The sequence below is a fragment of the Liolophura sinensis genome, chromosome 7 (assembly GCF_032854445.1).
Source record: "Liolophura sinensis isolate JHLJ2023 chromosome 7, CUHK_Ljap_v2, whole genome shotgun sequence".
Classification (NCBI taxonomy): domain Eukaryota; kingdom Metazoa; phylum Mollusca; class Polyplacophora; order Chitonida; family Chitonidae; genus Liolophura; species Liolophura sinensis.
In genome coordinates this window covers 30,810,299-30,832,482 of record NC_088301.1, presented here as the reverse complement: position 1 = coordinate 30,832,482, position 22,184 = coordinate 30,810,299, and the positions used below count along the sequence as shown (strand labels likewise).

The window sequence follows — 22,184 nt, the reverse complement described above, 5'->3', positions numbered from 1 at the left end:
ATGCCGCCAAAGTACTACCGTCACTGAAGTGACACGACACCCCACCAGTCACACTATACTGACACCGGGCCAACCAGTGCTGTTGCTTGGCTCTAATCTCTCAGTGCTGAGCACCTAGCGAGGAAGCAACAAGAACAATTTTAAAGTCAGGTTTGAATCCGGGTCTCTCATCTTACAGGAGGACTCTCTGATCATTAGTCCACCAAAGCGGTATCGTACAGAGTGAGGGCATTTTACAATAGATTGAGAGAGATATAAATAAAGAATTAGATAATCTGAGGTTATTACAGTATAAATAATCATTTGGCGTATCATCCTTTGTTCTCTCATCCTTCCCATCATCCTGAATGATTCAGAGGCATTAGCGAAGCTTGCCGAGGTACGACCGAGGTACGACGTCATCCCTGGGAAGCAACGCTTAGCAATTGCTACAACCGTCATAGTGGTTGTAATTACCATCCTTTACCTCATCTGGGTAAGTAATGGTCATTTGATTCCAGTTTGATTTACAAAAGCAGAACGTACATGTATTCAGGTAGTTAATTACAACATTTACCAGGTTAAATTAATGTTTATCTAGAGATGTATGCATTTGGCGACTTCAAATATGGCTTGTCTCGGAATGGCGACGTCCTGTAACCGTGTTCCAAATATATCAATGTAAAAGTCTGACAAAAAGGTATTTGTTATGCTCGTGTTCATTCTTCTGAAAAGAACTTGATCTCAAAACAAGGTTAATCCCATGTTGCTTTACGATCGGTCTTATCTTGTTTTCTTTCATGACAGATTTTGATCTATATGTGCTAATGACATACATCCTTAAACACATTAATACAACTTTCTTATTTTTCTTGTTCTCTAGAACTCTTGCACGTTTACCTTGCATTTTCAAGAAGAAACTCCGAACGAAAGCCAAACTCAGATGCCATGCTGCTATCAGCGGAAGAACCACTTGTTCGTATCCCACAGAAACGAAGGACGCGAACAAAGAAGAGATTCCAAAGCACAACACCATTACCAGAGGATGAGCATCTGGGAGGACAATGTCAATTCCAGTTTTGTGACACTTGGAGATTATTTCTGAATTCTTGTATCAACAAACACGAAAGTCTGTTGCCGTGCCTTTAGTAACCCCTCTTGCCATATATATGGCCTAAACGCACATGGCATCATCTTGAAACTGGGACTTTCTGTGCACCAAATTTCTATGCTTGAGAAATATACCATATAGGTGTTCATGTCTCAGTGACAATCAGATATTATTCTCACTTACCATGACAATTTGCTTCCATTGTCATAAATTTGACTGCCCCACAGTTGTTGAAATGTGCATGCTGTTGCCATATGAGCGATGCACGGAACTGACTCATGTTTCCATGCTGGAGTCAATATTTCGGTGAGCCTATGGTCGGAACTGCAAGCTCCAGATCTTAGCCAGAGTCCATGCACAAACCGAATCAACATAAAACGAACTGTCTATATTTTTTAGCCTCATTGTTACCACTCTGGGTCTGGAATTGAGCGTAACTCTTGATCTGAGCACAGAATCGCCATGAAGTGTTAGCAGCCATAATGTTTAGGGCTCCATGGTGTATTTGAATTGTATTTTCCGCTTTAACGTGCATTAACTGCAATGGATCCGCAGTATCCAGAAAAGTGCACGTTTATTTGACTGATATGTCGCTTAGTGGATGTTTTTAGATGCTGGTTCATCAGTAAATCTATGCGTCGAAACTGACATTCGTATACCAGCAGTCAACCAAGATGGACGTCCAGGGTCAATAATCGCAAGGCAAATTTCGATACATTTAATGGAGTGTGCGGCATGTCACCTTGGCTGCTTGGTGTCTGAGGACAGCAGACTGACTATGTTTAAGTTCATTTCGATATAAGAATATCACTGCTCTTAACGGAACTCTTTATTGACCTAAAGCTTTCTTCAGTCTGAAGAGGTTAAGAAGTATTCCACTGTAGGCCTGCGCCTCGTGCAGACTGAGTTTGGAATAAACCTACTTTTCTCCTACTCCCAGTTAATGGTTCTATATATGGGTCTCTGTAAGGGTACCACTGTTGAAGAGTAAAGATGAGAAAGAACTGACTTGTTTAACTCTCCGATAAACGTTTGGCGTTACACAAGATAAAACAAAGAAACACCCGTTTGAATAAGTTCAACACATATATTTTACACATACTTGAATAAGTTCAACACATATATTTTAACAAAAATAGACAAAAAAATACAATTGAAAATAATATATAAAACAATTAAAACAATACAAATATATATATATATATATATATATATATATATATATTATATATATATATATATATATATATATATATATTTATATATATATATATATATATATATATATATATATATATATATATATATATATATATATATATATATATATATATATATATATATATATATATATATATATATATATATATATATATATATATATATATATATATATATGCTGCGTACAGAAAATGGGTACAAATGACGAATGCCGAATGGTGTGAAAGCCGATATCTCCAAACCCAGCAAAATTCCTTCAAATGAATGACAGTAAATATGACTGCTCTCAAATGGACTTGAGTAAATAACTGCTCCCAAGTGGACTTGAGTGAATGACTACTCACAAGTGGACTTGAGTGAATGACTGCGAGCTTCACAACTCCATTGCTCTTTTTTACAGACTAACGTAAAAGAAAATTCTGAATGCTTTGATTGTAAGCATGTTTACAACACCGATACATATTTCCAGAATGTACACCCTGCGTACAATGGCACTAAACTTATTAACACCGAAGCCTCGAGAACGTTGGACTGAATTACAGTGCAGGCTGTAACCTAAACAAATCGAAAATGTAGGTCGGACAATGACTCAGGAAGAAATAAAAAAATGTAATACAATGTTTAAGGATCTGCGACAAGCTATGCGCGTTATGTAGGTTAGGAATGAATACAAAGGTGGGGATTTAAACGGGCTGTATGTATGCATGCTTGAGGTTTACCGTCGTACTTCATTTAAACGGTTGGCCAGAATTGTGTGATCATTTCTCCTAAACCATCAGTGTATACTAATACATGTATGGCTTATTCACCATATAGTTGGTAAGAGAGATAGCGCAGCGTAATTACGCTGGAGACTTTCAACATTGCGGTCGCTGTGAGTTCAAGTCTAACTCATGCTGGCCTCCACTCCGGCTGTACGTGGGAAGGTCTGTCTTCAGCCTGCGTATGGTCACGGGTTTCTCCCGGGCTCTGCAGGTTCTTCCTTCCATAATGCTGGCCGTCGTCTTATAATTGAAAATAAATATTCACCATACAGGCCTCTAGATCGCGCCTTTGGTGGAAAATATTGGATGCACCATTTGAATTCTGAAGAGAGTCTGTTTATGTCTATACACCGCCGGTGTGATTTATACGGATTTAAAAGACAAACCCTAACGGTTCAAATATTTATTAAGTATATATATGACGAGTGTGTATGCCACTTTTTTTTAATAAAGTTGTGTCTTATGATTATGACTGTGTCAAATCCAACAATAGTCCACAGACGTCAAACATGACTTACATGTGTATCTTTTGTAAGGTAATGACTGATTGGATAGTTGCAGGGTGTGCGGGGGAAGTCCTGCAAAATGTTCGAGGGAGCTCCACGATGCGCAGGGAAGCTGGATTATGCACGGGGCCCTACAAGATGTGCGTGGGTCCCCACGATCTACAGGGAAGCTGGATGATGCGCGGGAAACCACATAACCCACAGTGAGGCTGGATGATGTGCGGGACCTACAGAATGTGCGGGGCCCATATGACCTACAGTGAAGCTGCATGATGTGTGGGGTCCTACGGGATATTAAAGGAAGCTGCAAGACGTGCGGGGGCCCCACTTTCTCTACAGTGAAGCTGGATGATATGCGGGGCCCAACGTGATGTTAAGAGGAGCTGCAAGACGTGCAGGGGGCCACATGATCTACAAGGAAGCTGGATGAAGTGTGGGGCCTACAAAAGTGCGGGGGCCCACATGATCTACAGGGAAACTTGATGAAGTGCGGGCGCTACAGGATGTTAAGGGGGGGGGGGGGGGGTGCAAGATGTGCGGGGGCCCGCATGATCTACACGGAAACTACATGTGTACGGGGAATCTGCCGCAGGAGGATTGCAAGTTATGCGTGTGCACGATGTTCAGTGGATTTCGTTAATCTGGGTTGTTCTGTGCTTGGACGGCTAAAACATAGGTTGACAGAATGTTTGTCATACTGTACAAGGTAGCACGTCAGTTATCTCCCCAAAACCTATTTTATTCGAAACTAGTTCTGAAATTGTTCGATGTCCCACGATATCCAGCCTGATCGGATTTACTCGTTTTGTTACTTGACTCAGTTTAATTGCAAAGGATTTTTTGAACCCGTGTTTAATCTAGTTCACGGATAGTTTAGCAACAACTATCATTCAACTGCTGGCTTTCGTTTAATGTATGGTGGTGTGCACGAGTTTAAACAGAGCCAACCTATCGAGTTTTACCCTGTCAATCATTACGAATTTATTCCTTTTCTAATCCTCAACTGATAATAGGAAGTACAGAAGTATTTCAACAGTTGCCGATTGTTTAAAGTACATTTGTCACAGGTATACATGTCTACGTACCCTTAAATTCATCTTAACTTTGATCTAAGCACTTTGATGCAAGAGCAAAACGAGCATTGATACACTTTTTCACGACAGCAGAATGTACAGTACATACATGTAGTTATCACATTTACAGGACGAACGAGGTTTGTGACTAGACAGCCGCAGAGAGGGTCTAGAAAGTGTCACCGCTCCTCACCCGATCTGCTCCTCCTCTTAAGTCTGTCCTCACGCCACACGAAGGGAGCAGCAGGTGGTTTAGTGGTACTTGTAACTGTTACTGGAAAACAATGGCGAGGGTATAGAGGATCCTACCACCGCTCCTTACCAGAGCTGATCCACTCCTCAGCACTAGCTTGTCCTTTTACCACCAAAACAGAAGCGGGAGATGGTTCAATAATAACGTGAGCGAGGGGCGTAAGCAGAGGCGGTGTATACAGACCGTTCTGTACCGGGAGCTGATCTGCTCCTCTACATGAGTTTGTCCTCATACCACGAAAGGGTGTTAACGCAGTAGACTCCATTAATCGAAGACACCAGGTGCAGGTTCAATACCATCTTTCTGCCAAGAATTTCTGAATTACCCTTTGTATCAGTCCAACGACGCCTCGTGAGCCTGTTTCGTCAGTCTTGGGCTGGTTGAAGACAATTTGTACGCGGTGCAAGTCCTGCACCGATCAACTCGAGCTGCCATGTTCTGATGGTCGTGTGTTTGCCCTGGGCTCTGCTCCATTTCCTCTCACCGTTATGCTGGCAGTCGTATATGTGAGATATTCTTTAGCACCACGTAAAACAGCAATGTAATGAATGAGAAAATCACATACTGGTAATTAACATATTTAATTACTAACATTTGAACGTCATGGTGATAAAAGTTGACGAATTAATTTATTGACTTAAATGTATCTACATGTAGTCGTATAGAGCTTTAATATAATTCCATGGGGTGGTAATACAATATTTTAATTAAAATACCTTGATTTAAATGACAATTGTCCTTGATGTCATCTTTTGCTTTATAATCCGACATTGAGCAGCAGCATGGTCGTTGTAACAGGTATTGTGATAGTAATGTGATAGAGAAATATCTTCGGATGGCTTTATAAAGCTTGGAAATCTTAAGGCCACGTGAAACGACATTCATGGTAGCACTGTGGAATTCAGTGAACCCATGCAGTTACACTATATCCACAAAATAAAAGATATATCTATATATTTATGCATGTGTACACGCTTATACATATATCTATCTGGTATGAATAAAACTGTAGATATACAAAAAGTACATTGATTACATATTCTTATTCATAATAATCATCTAAAACTGCATATATAATAGGTTTGTAGATTTTTAATTAGGAGTCTATCTCCTAAGGGAAGAGTGGGAATATTCCAAATTCCTTTTTTACAAGCCCATGGTATATTGTAATAGTGTTATTGAATATAGTTTGCCTTCCAACTGTGTTTTCTTATTACGAAGCCTCCATTGGGGCCTCCATGACCCAGAGGGTTAGCGCAATGACCTAGGCGCCTCTCGGCAGTGCGGTCGCTGTGAGTTGGAGAGCAGCTCATGCTGGCTTCCCCTCTGGCCGTAAGTGGGAAGGTCTTTCAGCAACCTTCGGATGGCCGTGGGTTTCTCCCGTTCTTTGCTCGTAAAACACCAATCAAATGAAATAAATAAATAACAAAATGGCGTTATGAAGTTTGAGAAAATCCTGATCGTACAGTAAATATCCCTGTCGTTGTTATTCGGGAAGTTGCGTTACGTCTAGAGTTTCAAGTAAATCCAAATGTTTATTGAGTACTGTTTTCTTTCACAGAGGTGTGCCACTTTGAGACAACTCCAGATTAAACTAAGTAGGTCAGGAAGCATGGGTGTCATGAGAAAAAACGAATGAACACTGGAAATATTGTTAATGCATAGGGTATACACGTTAGTAGAGTCTTGCCTTTGGCGAATATAGTTTCCTGTCCACACAAAATGTTGTAGTGAACGTTTTATCTGATATGATCCCCCTGGAAGACAACATATGCAAATTACCGCCTTGTCAGAGAGACAATATGACCTCTGAACATCGACTATAGATCTTGAATGCCTTGTCAAATCTACAAAAACAATAGTATGCTGACGGCGTCTGAAACCACTACGTAGATGCTCAGTTCTTATCAGTATTTGTTAGGTGTGGTCATTATGCGTTGAAGCCTGTGTTTTCATATTCTTCATGTTTCATATCTTCATAGAGGTTGTCATCGCTCTCCCTTTTATCATGTTCCGGGTTTGGGGCGTATGTGTTCAGATTTTGACCGTTTATTTCAGATATAGCCGGGGGTGAGGAAACAGGACGTCTCTTTCGCTGGAAAAAGTTGATCTTACTTTGCTTGCACGCCAGGCAGATGATGGTAAGCAGGGCAATGATGACACAAATACCCAGAACTGACCCCAGACCAACCACAAGCGGAAGACCAGCAGAGAAGGCCTCGACCAGTGACAAGGACGTCTGAATGCACACGACGGAGCCTCTAGACTGAGAAGCCAGCTCAGCGGTCACGCAAATGTTGTATGTCTTACCCTCCACTAGATTAGTGAGAGTAGCGTAGTTTACATCATGGTGGACAAGGAAAGAAAATCGTGATTCCACTTCATCAACGGGATGGAATTCCAGTCTGAAGCCAGTTATCACTCCAGGTCCAATTTTCGTCCATGTTACGTTAGTAATGCCCTTGGATGCAGTAACTGACAAATTTGAAAGTTCTAGGTTTGAATCCATTTCACATATCTTCCTGGTTGCCGCTGTGAAACTCATCGGCATCGTGTCCTGGCAACCAGTAAGAGGAAAACACCAGGCTAGATACCTGAAGGCACTTCTTGGAGTTTGGCAGCGAACGGAGTCCAGTTTTTGTCGGATTGAATCATTTCTTAACCAGTCAATCTCACATCCACAAACCAAAGGGTTACCAGATAGGGACAGTCTTAGAGACTGGAATTTTCCCATAATGGGTTGGATATTCTCAAAACCAACCAGTTTGTTATCCCGCAGATCAAGTGTAAAGTAATGGTTCGTTATGCCGTCAAAGGCATTCGGAGAGACACGGTGGATTCTGTTTCCAGAGAGATAAAGACTGTTCATTCTGAAGCCTGGAGATTTGGTAGAGGTCAGGAAATCACCCAAAACCTTCAAGCGATTATTCCGAAGGTCGAGGGTGTAAACGGATCCCAGGCAAGCGGCAGCTGTTATTACAGAGATGGCGTTATTAGACAGGTTCAGTGTTCTCACTCTCAACTGATTTACACTACCAAGGGAAGAGTTACATGGATTCCAAGACAACTGATGTAAAAGTTTTACTGGAAATAGGTTCACTTTAGTAAATTTGTTGTTAGAAAGATCAAGGGTTTCGATTTCAACCCTAACTCTATCGGGTGTTTCATCTAACGCAGAAATCTGAATACCTTCCTCTATCAGATTGTTCTTTAAAGAAATCGAAAGGCCATCTACGTAAGGGTTATGTAATGTTAGCTTGAAGCCATTCTGAATTTTGTTGTTATCGGCTATAATACCACCATACCAGAATCTTTTCAAAACGTCGACGTTTAATGCTGGAATTAGATTATGCGAAACATTAACATTTCCGTCAATGTAAGCACCTTGAATGGATGTGTATGTGCTTATTGTATTTTCCCTGACATCCCATTTGTAATTAAATATACTTACAGAATCATTTGTTATAAACTGAATACTACAGTTTCTCATCTTCACAGTATCTATGTTCTCTAGGGTGGGTAGTACATCAGTGGGAATTGTGGATAAAGGATTATTGGATAAATCCAGGGTATTCAATCTGGTCAGGTTAACCATTACTTTTTCAAACCAAATCCAAGAGCTTGAAGACCACCCATTGTTTCTTAACTCCAAAGTACGCAAAGATGGTTCCATATTCTCGAACAATCTTTCGCTAATGGAAGAAACACGATTGTCGTTCAGACTTAGAGTGGTGAGTCCTGAGACGTTGGAGAATGTTCCGGTGACAATCTGTGTGATACGGTTACCGCTCAAGTCTATTCTATACAGGCGGGACAAATTCCGAAAGGAACCTTTGTGCACGTCTTGGATAATGTTGAAGCTTAAGTCTATCCTGGAAATTTCCGGGCAATTTATGAAGGTGTCTTTTCTGATCTCCGTCAGTCTGTTGTTGTTCAGAAATATTGTGTTGACTTTTCTCAATCCTTTGAACACCTCTTTCTCGATTACCCTGATTTCATTATGCCCTAAACGCAAGTCTGTAAGATTCCCCAAAGTTTGAAAGGTTCCTTTGTTGACCTCAGTAATGTTATTTCTGGAAAGATTTAGGTCCGTCAGAGTTATGGTATCCGTAAACCACTGTTGGCGAAGATCTTTAAGCCAGTTGTTGTCTAAATACAATGACTGGAGCTTATCCAGTCCAGTGAATGTCGCATCGGAAACACTCTTGATTTTGTTGTTCCTGGCAGAGAGATGACGTAGTATTTTTGATTTCAAGAAGAGTGTGCCTCCGAGCTCCGTTAAATCGTTGTTGTCCATGTACAAATACAGCAAATTAACCGTCGTGTCAAACACAGTATTGTCTAGATGTGTCAGATTGTTTACATTCATGTAGAGATTTGCCAATTTCCCCAAACCATCAAACGCCCTAATATGGATAGAAGAAATGTTGTTGTTGTAAAGTTGTAATGTTGTCAGTGAATCCGCTCCCATGAAGGTTGATGCATCGAGGTAGACCAGTTCGTTGCCATCCAAGGACAAATAAGTCAGTTTTCCAAGTCCGTGAAAGGCTCCCGGTTCAATGGATGCTATCCTGTTTTGCTGCAATCTTAAAGTTTGGAGAAGGGTAAAACTCGCAAAACTGTCAGCCGAAACTGAAGTTATACGGTTGTTAGACAAGTCCAGGTATGTGACAGATTTAAACCGGGCCAAACTACAGTTCGGTACGCTGTTCAAATAGTTTCCATACAAGTCTATGGTTTCCAGTCCCAAGTCTAGTCCAGCAAAAGCCTGACAGCTAATCTCATCAATACCCGTCTGTGTAATCCGTAGTCTTTTTACTTTCAGCTCCCCGAATGTACCATCACGTATAGTTGTCGTTTCACGGCTACCAGTTACACTTAACTGTTGAAACTGCACTGTGGATGTACCAAACTTTGGTATATACGGTCCGCATACTGAGCTGCATGTGATATAGCTCCTTTCTGTTTTAGAACAGCTGCATTCAGGTTGTACGTGACAAGTTTCCCCGCGACAAGTCACAACGGTTGAGGCAATAATGCTCAACAGGAGCCAGTGTAACTTCGAATCCATCCTAACTGACGGTTGACTGTCAGTCCACTGGCGTCATGGCTAAAGGTAGAAGCCAAAAGAATACACCGTCCTAAAGAAGGAAGTTCACACAGACCACATGACCAAGTGTGTACCAATCATAACAGTATACACCAGATCATATTTCCTAAAGCTCGGATGATTACGGTACTTGTGCCACAATGTCATAGGAGAGATGTGCGTAATACAGGATCAGACTATATCGGTCTTGTGAATTTGCACCTGTTTGCACACACGTAAAATCCCTTTATCTTTCGTTATTTACGTTGCTTTTAATGTATACAATTCATGAACTTACAAAACTGTAACTGAAATCGAATACCGCATTCAATCAAGGCACATAGTGAATTGTGTTTTTTGTTTTCAAGCACAAGTCTGTCCACACACGTGTTGTCTCGTTCTTTTATAAAGACCTTAGCAAAACTACAAGCAATATTAACATAGGCGCTCGGAAATATTCCTCAATAATTAAATATCGACACATAAGAGATAAGGACACGAGCTAATGCGCTTTAATGGTAATACATGCAGAACTCATCAACTGTACACACAATAAAATATTTTGGGCATAAATTTGAAAATTTGGAAGGGGCGTCCAATCAGTTTTCATAACGTCAAGTACTCATTACGATTTCTGGTCTATACAAGTCGTATAAATATCTGATTACACTTGTGTCATGCCTCCTACAGTGTACTGGTATTTTGTTATAGTTTGGGAATCTGGTTTGTTCATACAATTCGACTCTATATCTGGGTAAATACACCTGGTTATATAAAGGAATGTACAGTATTATATGAGAGACGCCATTTTAAGGTATCCACTCAAGGGGACCTTTTACAACAAAGGGATACACATTTTAGGACGTGCAGGTTCCTTTCTCAGCCCGTATTCTGCGACAGCTCACGCACGGATAACCATTTTCGTTATAAGACCACCATACACAATAGCTTAACTCAACTCAACTCAACTCAGCTGTTCACAATCGTTATTTACCTTAATTGCTGGAATGCAGCTCCACTAGAGTCGCGTCGACATTTCGCATACACGAGCGTTTACAGTATTTCGCATACACGGCCCAACAGTCGAGCTGAGTTGAGCTGGGTCTTGAAATCATAGTCCAGCAAAATTACATGGCATCAAAAAGAAACACTTTTGGTATATGGTTGCAAAGGGATGAGCAGTAAATTTCAGCGTACAACTGAAAAGACTAATCTATAATATCAATTTTACAGCAGAATGGAAGTTACCCAGCTGCCAGCATTTATTTGCTGTTCATTTCGAATTGCTTTTAGTACATTGTAACGAAAATTACTTGTGTACATTTTAAAAAGACTTCATACAAAATACATAAATGTTATTCTTTTTTCAGTTTTAAGCAACTTTTATTACCTCCATTACAAATTCAATGTGTATGCCTGGCACATATGGCGTTCGTGTCTTATTCTTCTCGCTCATCGGTGCCTTCACACTAAAGGGTAACTGGCTTGTGTGGCTATACCACAATTGTTATCCCTGTTTCTGGACATCATTAGGTAGCCTTCCATCCCCCAGTCCGCCCCCCAGCTGAAACAATCAAATGTACACTGACCTTCACCACTTAACTTATTTCATACATCACTCGGACCAATACCACAAAAACAAACAGCATATTGTAGAATGAGTTTTAAATGTCATCGTTTCTACTGACTGTAACACCCAATGTTGCTATTCTTAAACTCACACCTCATACACATCATGGCCAGTTCAAACCATTCTGGTTATTCCAGGATATCTGATACACGTATGCTCCTATCACAATTCACTGAAAGACTAGACTCATCATGGCCAGTTCGAAACATTCTGGTTATTCCAGGATATCTGATACACGTATGCTCCTATCACAATTCACTGAAAGACTAGACTCCTCATGGCCATTTCGAAACATTCTGGTTATTCCAGGATATCTGATACACGTATGCTCCTATCACAATTCACTGAAAGACTAGACTCCTCATGGCCAGTTCGAACCATGGATATTCCAGGATATCTGATACACGTATGCTCCTATCACAATTCACTGAAAGACTAGACTCCTCATGGCCATTTCGAAACATTCTGGTTATTCCAGGATATCTGATACACGTATGCTCCTATCACAATTCACTGAAAGACTAGACTCCTCATGGCCATTTCGAAACATTCTGGTTATTCCAGGATATCTGATACACGTATGCTCCTATCACAATTCACTGAAAGACTAGACTCCTCATGGCCAGTTCGAAACATTCTGGTTATTCCAGGATATCTGATACACGTATGCTCCTATCACAATTCACTGAAAGACGAGACTCCTCATGGCCAGTTCGAACCATTCTGGTTATTCCAGGATATCTGATACACGTATACTCCTATCACAATTCACTGAAAGACTAGACTCCTCATGGCCAGTTCGAACCATTCTGGTTATTCCAGGATATCTGATACAGGTATGCTCCTATCACAATTCACTGAAAGACTAGACTCCTCATGGCCATTTCGAACCATTCTGGTTATTCCAGGATATCTGATACACGTATGCTCCTATCACAATTCACTGAAAGACTAGACTCCTCATGGCCATTTCGAACCATTCTGGTTATTCCAGGATATCTGATACACGTATGCTCCTATCACAATTCACTGAAAGACTAGACTCCTCATGGCCAGTTCGAACCATTCTGGTTATTCCAGGATATCTGATACACGTATGCTCCTATCACAATTCACTGAAAGACTAGACTCCTCATGGCCATTTCGAAACATTCTGGTTATTCCAGGATATCTGATACACGTATGCTCCTATCACAATTCACTGAAAGACTAGACTCCTCATGGCCATTTCGAAACATTCTGGTTATTCCAGGATATCTGATACACGTATGCTCCTATCACAATTTACTGAAAGACTAGACTCCTCATGGCCATTTCGAAACATTCTGGTTATTCCAGGATATCTGATACACGTATGCTCCTATCACAATTCACTGAAAGACTAGACTCCTCATGGCCAGTTCGAACCATTCTGGTTATTCCAGGATATCTGATACACGTATGCTCCTATCACAATTCACTGAAAGACTAGACTCCTCATGGCCAGTTCGAACCATTCTGGTTATTCCAGGATATCTGATACACGTATGCTCCTATCACAATTCACTGAAAGACTAGACTCCTCATGGCCAGTTCGAACCATTCTGGTTATTCCAGGATATCTGATACACGTATGCTCCTATCACAATTCACTGAAAGACTAGACTCCTCATGGCCATTTCGAACCATTCTGGTTATTCCAGGATATCTGATACACGTATGCTCCTATCACAATTTACTGAAAGACTAGACTCCTCATGGCCAGTTCGAACCATTCTGGTTATTCCAGGATATCTGATACACGTATGTCCCTATCACAATTCACTGAAAGACTAGACTCCTCATGGCCAGTTCGAAACATTCTGGTTATTCCAGGATATCTGATACACGTATGCTCCTATCACAATTCACTGAAAGACTAGACTCCTCATGGCCAGTTCGAACCATTCTGGTTATTCCAGGATATCTGATACACGTATGCTCCTATCACAATTCACTGAAAGACTAGACTCCTCATGGCCAGTTCAAACCATTCTGGTTATTCCAGGATATCTGATACACGTATGCTCCTATCACAATTCACTGAAAGACTAGACTCCTCATGCCCAGTTCGAAACATTCTGGTTATTCCAGGATATCTGATACACGTATACTCCTATCACAATTCACCGAAAGACTAGACTCCTCATGGCCAGTTCGAAACATTCTGGTTATTCCAGGATATCTGATACACGTATGCTCCTATCACAATTCACTGAAAGACTAGACTCCTCATGGCCAGTTCGAAACATTCTGGTTATTCCAGGATATCTGATACACGTATGCTCCTATCACAATTCACTGAAAGACTAGACTCCTCATGGCCAGTTCGAAACATTCTGGTTATTCCAGGATATCTGATACACGTATGCTCCTATCACAATTCACTGAAAGACTAGACTCCTCATGGCCATTTCGAACCATTCTGGTTATTCCAGGATATCTGATACACGTATGCTCCTATCACAATTCACTGAAAGACTAGACTCCTCATGGCCAGTTCGAACCATTCTGGTTATTCCAGGATATCTGATACACGTATGCTCCTATCACAATTCACTGAAAGACTAGACTCCTCATGGCCATTTCGAACCATTCTGGTTATTCCAGGATATCTGATACACGTATGCTCCTATCACAATTTACTGAAAGACTAGACTCCTCATGGCCAGTTCGAACCATTCTGGTTATTCCAGGATATCTGATACACGTATGTCCCTATCACAATTCACTGAAAGACTAGACTCCTCATGGCCAGTTCGAAACATTCTGGTTATTCCAGGATATCTGATACACGTATACTCCTATCACAATTCACCGAAAGACTATTCTGGCCGACTTTTTAAAAAATGTCCCCTGGAGAACAAAACTAAATAGCACTAAATGTTTCCGTATTTTATCTTTAGAGGCCTCTTTACAGCTGAATACAGCAATAATTCGCTATTTTATACTTGTATTTCAGAACATACTGTTTGGGGTTGTCATTCTATTATTGTATACTGTAAGACACAAATGGCGCTCCGTAGTTTCATTGCCTGCGGATGTTTCACTAAAGCAAACGCACGCTCCAAGGAAGCCTTTATGCTGAGCACATATTGACTTACACGTATTTCATGTTATAAGGAGTGTATGTCCAATGCTCATAGCATTTAATTCATAACTTTATGGATTTTTATATGTCTGTAGAATTTTGTCTTTCATAACATTTAAATACTAGAAAACATAAGACGAGATTCTATCCTTCAGATCACGTCTACGTTCTCACTGGATTCAGTTTAGTCTTGAAAGAATTTCTAGTGTAAATAGACTTGAGGTTGGGGGTATGTGAACGCAGGTTTACACACATATCATCAAATGCCCCTACTGACCCGTCATCCAAACCAACAAATACCATAGATGAGCTGCCAACATGTATCGGCAAATATCATAACTGAACCGCCAACAAATATCAACAAATACAACAGCTGACCCACAACGAATACCACAGCTGACCCGCCAACACATATCAACAAATACAACAGCTGACCCGCCAACACATGTCAGCAAATACCACAGCTAACCCGCCAACACATATTAACAGATACCAAACCTGACCCGCCAACACATATCAACAAATATCATAGCTGACCCGCCAACACATATTAACAAATACCATAGCTGACCCGCCAACACATATTCACAAATACCATAGCTGACCTGCCAACACATATCAACAAATACCACAGCTAACCCGCCAACACATATTAATGAATACCATAGCTGACCTGCTAACCCATATCAACAAATACCATAGCTGACCTGCCAACACATATCAACAAATACCACACCCACCCCCTGCAACACATATTAACAAATACCATAGCTGACCTGCCAACACATATCAATAAATACCACGGCTGACTCGCCATCACATACCAACAAATACCACAGCTGGCTCACCAACACATATCAACAAATACCACAGCTGACTCGACAACACATATTAACAAATAACACAGATGACCCATCAAACACATATCAACAAATACCACAGCTGACCAGCCAACACACATCGACAAATATCACAGCTGACTCGATAACACATACATGTATCAACAAATACCACAGCTGACTCGACAACACATACATGTATCAACAAATACCACAGCTGACTCGACAACACATACATGTATGAACAAGTAGCACAGCTGGCTCGCCAGCACATATCAACAAGTAGCACAGCTGGCTCGTCAGCACATATCAACAAGTAGCACAGCTGGCTCGTCAGCACATATCAACAAGTAGCACAGCTGGCTCGTCACCACAATATAACCATAAGTGAGAATCAGTTGTGCACTTGTTTTCTTCCTGACATGAGCAAAATGCTATAAATATACAGACACAGATAAATTGTTTCTGTGTTAAATCGCACATATCAGACTGACCTATTTTTCACGAGCCAGTAGTCTTGACTGTTATCAGTTCCGTACCCGACCACCAGTACCCCATGATCCAGGCTCTCAGTGCTGCAGTCCGGCTCGTAATACACGCCGCTCTTGTATAGCTGTTGGTGACACACACCGGGGCGTTACTAATAACCAATTTAAACACAACCATGCTTTACAGCTATAATATTCTTTTCGATGAGTTTTACGTTGTAAAGTTTTCGTACAATTTAGATGGCAGACCTTAAGCGATATAACACTGGTTATGATATTTATATATTTTGGACAATTTCTAGATGAAATTTCCCAAGAAATGTGTCTTTCAATATCTTTCTTAATATTTATTCATTTATTTGATTTGTGTTTTATACCATACTCAAGAATATTTCACTTATACGACAGCTGCCAGGAAACCCATGGCTACCCGCAGGTAGCCGGGAGACCTTCCCACCTAACCTTTCGTAATATAATTTGAATAATTCAGCTTTAGGCGTTGTTGATGCCAACAACTTGATTCATCTAAAAGTAATCACTAATGACAGTAAGTGACGTGTCTATAGTTTCGATGATTATGTCAAAATGTAACGTGCAACAACTAAGCAAGGCGAATAATTCTGATATTTAACAGAAAAGTAGGATAAAACACAGATATCAAACCGTAAGTTAACAAGTACAAAAATTTTTTGTCACTTTAGATTAAAAGAGGGATGTAGAATTCATAGACTTTAGACGACGTCCGCTCTCGCGGTCATATAGGATTTTTGACTGAAGCATATTTGACTACGATGGTCGCCATGAAAAACCTTCCAACGTGCGACCGAAGGGGAAGTCAGGATGGATGAGCTGGATTTGAACTCACAGACCTTGCATTGGTAGGTTACTGGTTCTGGGTCTTTGTGCTGAACTTGGCCACGAACACCTCTGATTTTTAATGTGTGAAGTGACGATGTGGAACAAACAACTGATTTGTGAAGACTTCCAGCAGGGAAATTGTGCGCATATCAGAATGTCGTGCATTAATGTTTCTAAAATTGACAAGAAGTTTTTCTAGATGATGAAAGACTTTTTGGCCATAGATGATAAAAGCAAACTCCAAGTTTTACCTGGAAGGAAGAGTGACTAGCGTCAATGGCCACGGAGATAGGGCCGACGGTAGCTGACGCCGACTTCAGATCGTCTTCGCTACCTTTATTAATGTCCGTGTAACCTGTATCTGTCGCGCTGACGTCAGCCACGCGGAATCGACAAGGTTCATCCTGCAAAGTGATAGAATATAATGTTTTTTCATTTTTAGTTATTTTTCACGATAATCAAGTTGAAGGGTAGACAGAAAGAGACACACAGACCGACAAACCGAAGTTTACACGCAAAAAATATCTGTTAAATTAAATTCTGTTAAAACAGAAGTGTCTGAGTGATGCTAGAATATAACAGTGTGTTACATTCCACATAATATCCCGTTAATCTAATCAAATCATTATGTTTAATTAATAGAGTATTGGAAGATGTACGATTTTATTTTATTTATTTCGTTGGTGTTTTACGCCGTACTCAAGATAATTTCACTTACACGTCGGTGGCCAGCATTATGGAGGAAGCCTCACGCATGTTGCTGTGAGGCCTTCCTACTTACACGGCTGGAGAGGAAGATGCCATGAGCTGGTTTTGAGCTCACAGCGACCGCACTGGCGAGAGGCCCTTATGTCATTCTGTGTACTAGCACGATACCTACTGTGTCACTACTACTACTACGAGGTATCATCCCAGCGAACGTGATCCTAACCAGATCTGAACCAAATCCGTGGGAATGAAACACGTAAGTAATAAAATATACATATAGCATGCAGTGCATGATATTTACAAACTTGCATAGTACACTAGGGTCATGCATGAGGCTTCATCTGGCTATCTAAAAATAAATCCGATATATTATCCAGCAAGGTGCACTGTACAATAGGAAAACCCAGCGAGATAGATTGCCCAGGTAGAGAACTGCAATAGATACGTATGACGTAGGCCTATATTCCTAGGTATAGAATAACCACTAACAAATGGCCTCGTGCTCTTTTTCTGAAACATATCTCCCTATTCAAGATAGATATGCTGGACTGCTTTAATTCCTCTGTTTAAGAAGGTTTCATTTTGTATATGGATAACTCACAAACACATTCTTCCTACAAACTGTGACAAATTTTATTAATAAATCTTCGAATGTGCTGATACTGATGAGCCATCTTTGTTTAGGACCGGCCCGGATAGCTCAGTTAGTAGAACGTCCGCTTCGGCGGTAGATCTAGGATCAATCCTGGATCGAGTCACACCTAAGACTTTAAAAGAGTAACTTACTATCTTCACGTTCAGCATGAAGAGGAGGTACATTACATACACCCTAATGACTCCATCGTCGTCATATGACTGAAAAATTGTTGAGCACGACGTTAAACCCCAAGCCTCACTCACGCACTCTTTGTTTAGAACAAACTTACCAGTGCCTCGTACGGGTATGATAATTCGTTATCAATTCCATTATTTTTGTTAATATACTTAAACGCCTGGTCCATTAGTCCACCATTGCACCCCATATTTCCTGTGGGAGAAGAAGGTAGACATATACTGGCGTAAATATATGACGGCATGTATCTTATTATCTAATGTTTTGGGCTTGTCTGACTGACATTACTGGCCTACATGTATGTTGTGCTCAGGAATATTCTTCTTGTACGGAGGCTCTTTGTTTATTGTCTTGCTGCAACCTGCGAATGGTCATGGATTCCCCTCCGGGCTGTTGCTGGCGGCCGTTGTACAAGTGAAATATAACACCAATCAAATAAATAAATAGATATGGGACATGCATATTATTTTACAAAATAAATGTCGCTGCAGCAGACCTCTGCCTCATTGCCAGACAGAGTACACTGACATTACTTAATCGTCTTGTTGCACATCCTACATGAGATTCATGCTTCACCTCCGTTTTAAAAATTAGTTAATCGTTTATATTAAATCTATTTAACTGGGCTCTGGTTTTAAGTTTATGAAAAAGTATGTAAGAACAACAGAAACCCAGTCAGAATTCGCTTGTCTGGCCCATTAATGTTACGAAAACATTTATGTAGGACTTCCTTATACACAATGGGCCACTTCATTTATGAAGATCCTCTTATCACACCTTCCGATGTGGAACAGTCCACCAGATTTTGTTCTGAGAGAGAAATCAGTTGACCCGTCTTTTTAAAGTGTTGACCTTCCAATGATCCTGTCGTGGAAAAGGCCCAACACGAACCACATTGTTCCTGTTGAACAGAATTGCGAGAAAAAAAAGCTGCAATATCGGGAGAAACGGCGATTGTGGTCCAAGCTGGAAAATACTGTAGACCGTAATATTTGACGCTGCGATACACGTGTATAATCATATGATGAGACAGCTATTTCTTCCTTGCCAACGAACTTTTATACAAACTGCCTTAGTACTGTCTAACAAAACAGTATACAAAAAGATAACAAACTTCAACTTGAAGTACAGATGATAAACTTACAAGCTAGATGAATGGACAGACCTGGTTTTTCACCGGAGTGACATATCCCTCCTTACGCCAGTCCATGGTATCTGGCAGCTTAACGTTAGATGGCGGTAGATATGCAGTGCCTTCTCGGGATTTGTTTGACATTCTATAACCGTTCATCAGGCGAGAAAATTCTTTAACCGTCTGAAGTGAAATATACGTAAAATGATACGTGAAACACTTGATTTTTATTTTTTAACATGACTTGGCTTAACATGTAAAAGCACCGAAAGGCTTCTCGACATTCTTTTTGCGGCTTAAAAGTGGCTTTAAGCTACAGTTTTCCCATGTCCCCATGGGTCTCTAAAAAAAAAACCTTCGTTGGGAAGGGCCTAAATTGGAGGCGCTAGACGGGTCTCTCGTTCCCTGTATACTTCCCACCCTGCATGGAAAAATGCGTAAAATCCAGGGGTTAACAGGAAATGTAAAATATTTTTCAAAAATGAAAAAGCATTTCTCATTTGTGGAGTGTCTTTTTTTTTTTTACTTTAATCCATACTTTTTGTGTATATGATGTCTTTTCGTGTAACATTTGATAGTAAGTGTGGACAATATGCATGTGATCAAGACATCCTACTAAGAAGCGATAAAGAGTTATGTCCCCTCTCAACAAATTATGAAATTAGACTTTCAGGGTAAACATCGAGATCTAGAGAGGATATTATAAAGTAGGTGAACATGAAATGGCGCCAAAGTGCTTTCAGTCTTTGCACTGTGTCAACCAGGAGACCGCCAGCTATCAATTACAAGGTCAGAACTACTCGCACAGATAAATGGCATTCACTGTTCACCATAATCTCATATTAAAAATAAACTCTGAGGCCGTTAAAACATTACCATGAAAAACTTGAATCTTTGCAACGGATTAGAATTAGGACGCTTAACTAGTTCTTTCTTTTCAGTTATGTTTTCGAACATTTTTGTTTACATTACCATGTGAATCCAGTGATTTTGACGCTCTTACCATGTCAGCGAATTTGTTCTGTCCCAAGACGAAGGTATGCAGCCCTTGACTTGCCTCATGGTTGTGCTTTTCTATATACCTTACATTTGCCTCCCAAACAAGCCGCCTGTGAAGAGAGAAAGCTCAGAGATAAACGTGTCCCATGCTAATACATCACAAGTATGAGTGCCGCACCGAACAAGAAATAAAATCTTATACTGTAATTACAGAAACAATTAATGTTTTACTCCTTATAACCTATAGGTTTCAATAAAAGAGAAAAGACTAATCTTTGTCGGATTTCATGCAGTAAAAATAAAACCCTTTAATTTGAGCTTATTTGTAGACAGAGTATATTGCGCTTTCAGATGACAAAAATGTAGATATGCTAAATGTAAGAATAAATGATATTGTATTACTCATACCTACTGGGCTCATCTTCCGGTGTATAGGTCTTGTTATAGAGCGATTTAAACAGCATCCATTGTCCGTTTAGATCAGGTGAAACCGGAAGAGCGCTTACAAAGCCAGTGATCAGAGACAGAAGTACTAAAGGCTGCATCTGGAACGAATAGTCTCCTCAGTAAAAATGTTCGGCTGTGACTATTACAGTCTTGAAACAGGGATACCTAGATAACAACCAGAAATAGTAGCCTCCTTCGACGGGGTTGAAACTTAAATGGTCAGTTCTCCCTTTTGTTTGACTTAATTTAGATATAAACTTACTGCCGAGTGGATCAGATGTTCTTTGAGAAGTTTTAATTAATAAATTAACAAAAAAAATGGAAAATGTGACCTATAATAATTTGTAATCTAACTCTATCTACTCATGGGAAGACATGTCAGCAACCTGCAGATGGTCGTTGGTCTCCCCCGGGCTCTGCTTGATTACCGCCAACCATAAGTGAAATATTCTTGATAATACCGTAAAACACCAATCAAATAAATCAATGATAGTTTTTCAAACGTTTCTGCATATAGCATTGTACGTGCGAGTATGCAGAAACACTTCAGCTTCTTCTCATCCTGTGTACAAAGTGCAGTTAAAATCTAATGATAACCATAATATATTTAATAAGTAAATACAGATTACATTATAATTCCAAACACTTTTCTTGTTTTTATGAAATGTCATAATTAATAATTCCAGAAGAATGGAGATCTCAATACTACAAATACAGTATGCATAAATGGCTCAGTAGATATTAAACTCTTTTGCAAAACTGCACATACCTTGTTTGTTTTGTAGCAGGCCAGAAAGTGACAAAACTTCCGATCTGCGTATGTCTAAATACAGACCTCAGTTATCTGATAGCGTATTGTTATCAATATCTATTCTCGTGTATATAGATCATATGATGATTGATATTAGCCCATTCCCAACTCGTGATGTTTTTTGTGTTGGACGGATGCATGTGATATACAACTGGTCCTTCACAAAATGTCCTACACAATAGTATTTAACTATTCCAGCGAAGCCAGCGTAGGAGAGACCGGGGAAAGTGGAGCTAACAATTTTTATTTTGCAAATACAAAAATATTCAAATTAATTTTAACATATAATGTTCTGTCCACGCATTGATAAATGCCACTTAAACGCCACTGTGTAG

The 22,184-nt window shown here is 40.2% G+C and overlaps 2 protein-coding genes across 4 annotated transcripts; both read right to left on the bottom strand.

Moving 5' to 3' along the window:
• Positions 1-5,514: 5,514 nt before the first annotated feature.
• LOC135469794 (leucine-rich repeat-containing protein 15-like) lies at positions 5,515-9,995 on the bottom strand. Of its 2 annotated transcripts, XM_064748394.1 has the most exons (2): positions 8,359-9,995; positions 7,680-7,877 (listed from the first exon to the last, which is right to left on the bottom strand). In XM_064748394.1, the coding sequence occupies exons 1-2, from the start codon at positions 9,976-9,978 to the stop codon at positions 7,824-7,826; spliced, it is 1,674 nt and encodes a 557-aa protein (XP_064604464.1). In that variant the 5' UTR covers positions 9,979-9,995; the 3' UTR covers positions 7,680-7,823. The 2 variants fall into 2 exon arrangements, with proteins under 2 accessions (XP_064604463.1, XP_064604464.1); XM_064748393.1 differs by having other exon boundaries at positions 5,515-9,995.
• A 252-nt stretch (positions 9,996-10,247) lies between these two features.
• Positions 10,248-21,878, bottom strand: LOC135471738 (procathepsin L-like). 2 transcript variants are annotated; one of them, XM_064751063.1, is made up of 9 exons: positions 21,808-21,878; positions 21,000-21,136; positions 20,596-20,701; positions 19,626-19,775; positions 19,238-19,361; positions 18,555-18,655; positions 17,172-17,324; positions 16,069-16,187; positions 10,248-11,560 (listed from the first exon to the last, which is right to left on the bottom strand). In XM_064751063.1, the coding sequence occupies exons 2-9, from the start codon at positions 21,134-21,136 to the stop codon at positions 11,461-11,463; spliced, it is 990 nt and encodes a 329-aa protein (XP_064607133.1). In that variant the 5' UTR covers positions 21,808-21,878; the 3' UTR covers positions 10,248-11,460. The 2 variants fall into 2 exon arrangements, with proteins under 2 accessions (XP_064607133.1, XP_064607132.1); XM_064751062.1 differs by lacking the exon at positions 10,248-11,560 and having other exon boundaries at positions 16,132-16,214.
• Between the last annotated feature and the right edge of the window lie 306 nt (positions 21,879-22,184).

Bases quoted from the DNA above. Each gene is read 5' to 3' on its own strand.
- LOC135469794 (XM_064748393.1), bottom strand. From the start codon at position 9,978: ATGGATTCGAAGTTACACTGGCTCCTGTTGAGCATTATTGCCTCAACC.
- LOC135471738 (XM_064751063.1), bottom strand. From the start codon at position 21,136: ATGCAGCCTTTAGTACTTCTGTCTCTGATCACTGGCTTTGTAAGCGCT. The intron at 18,656-19,237 runs GTGTGATAAGAG...CTTCTCCCACAG, and splicing joins GGACTGTTCCACATCGGAAG to GAAATATGGGGTGCAATGGT. The intron at 16,188-17,171 runs GTAAAACTTGGA...TGTCACCAACAG, and splicing joins CTAGTCACTCTTCCTTCCAG to CTATACAAGAGCGGCGTGTA.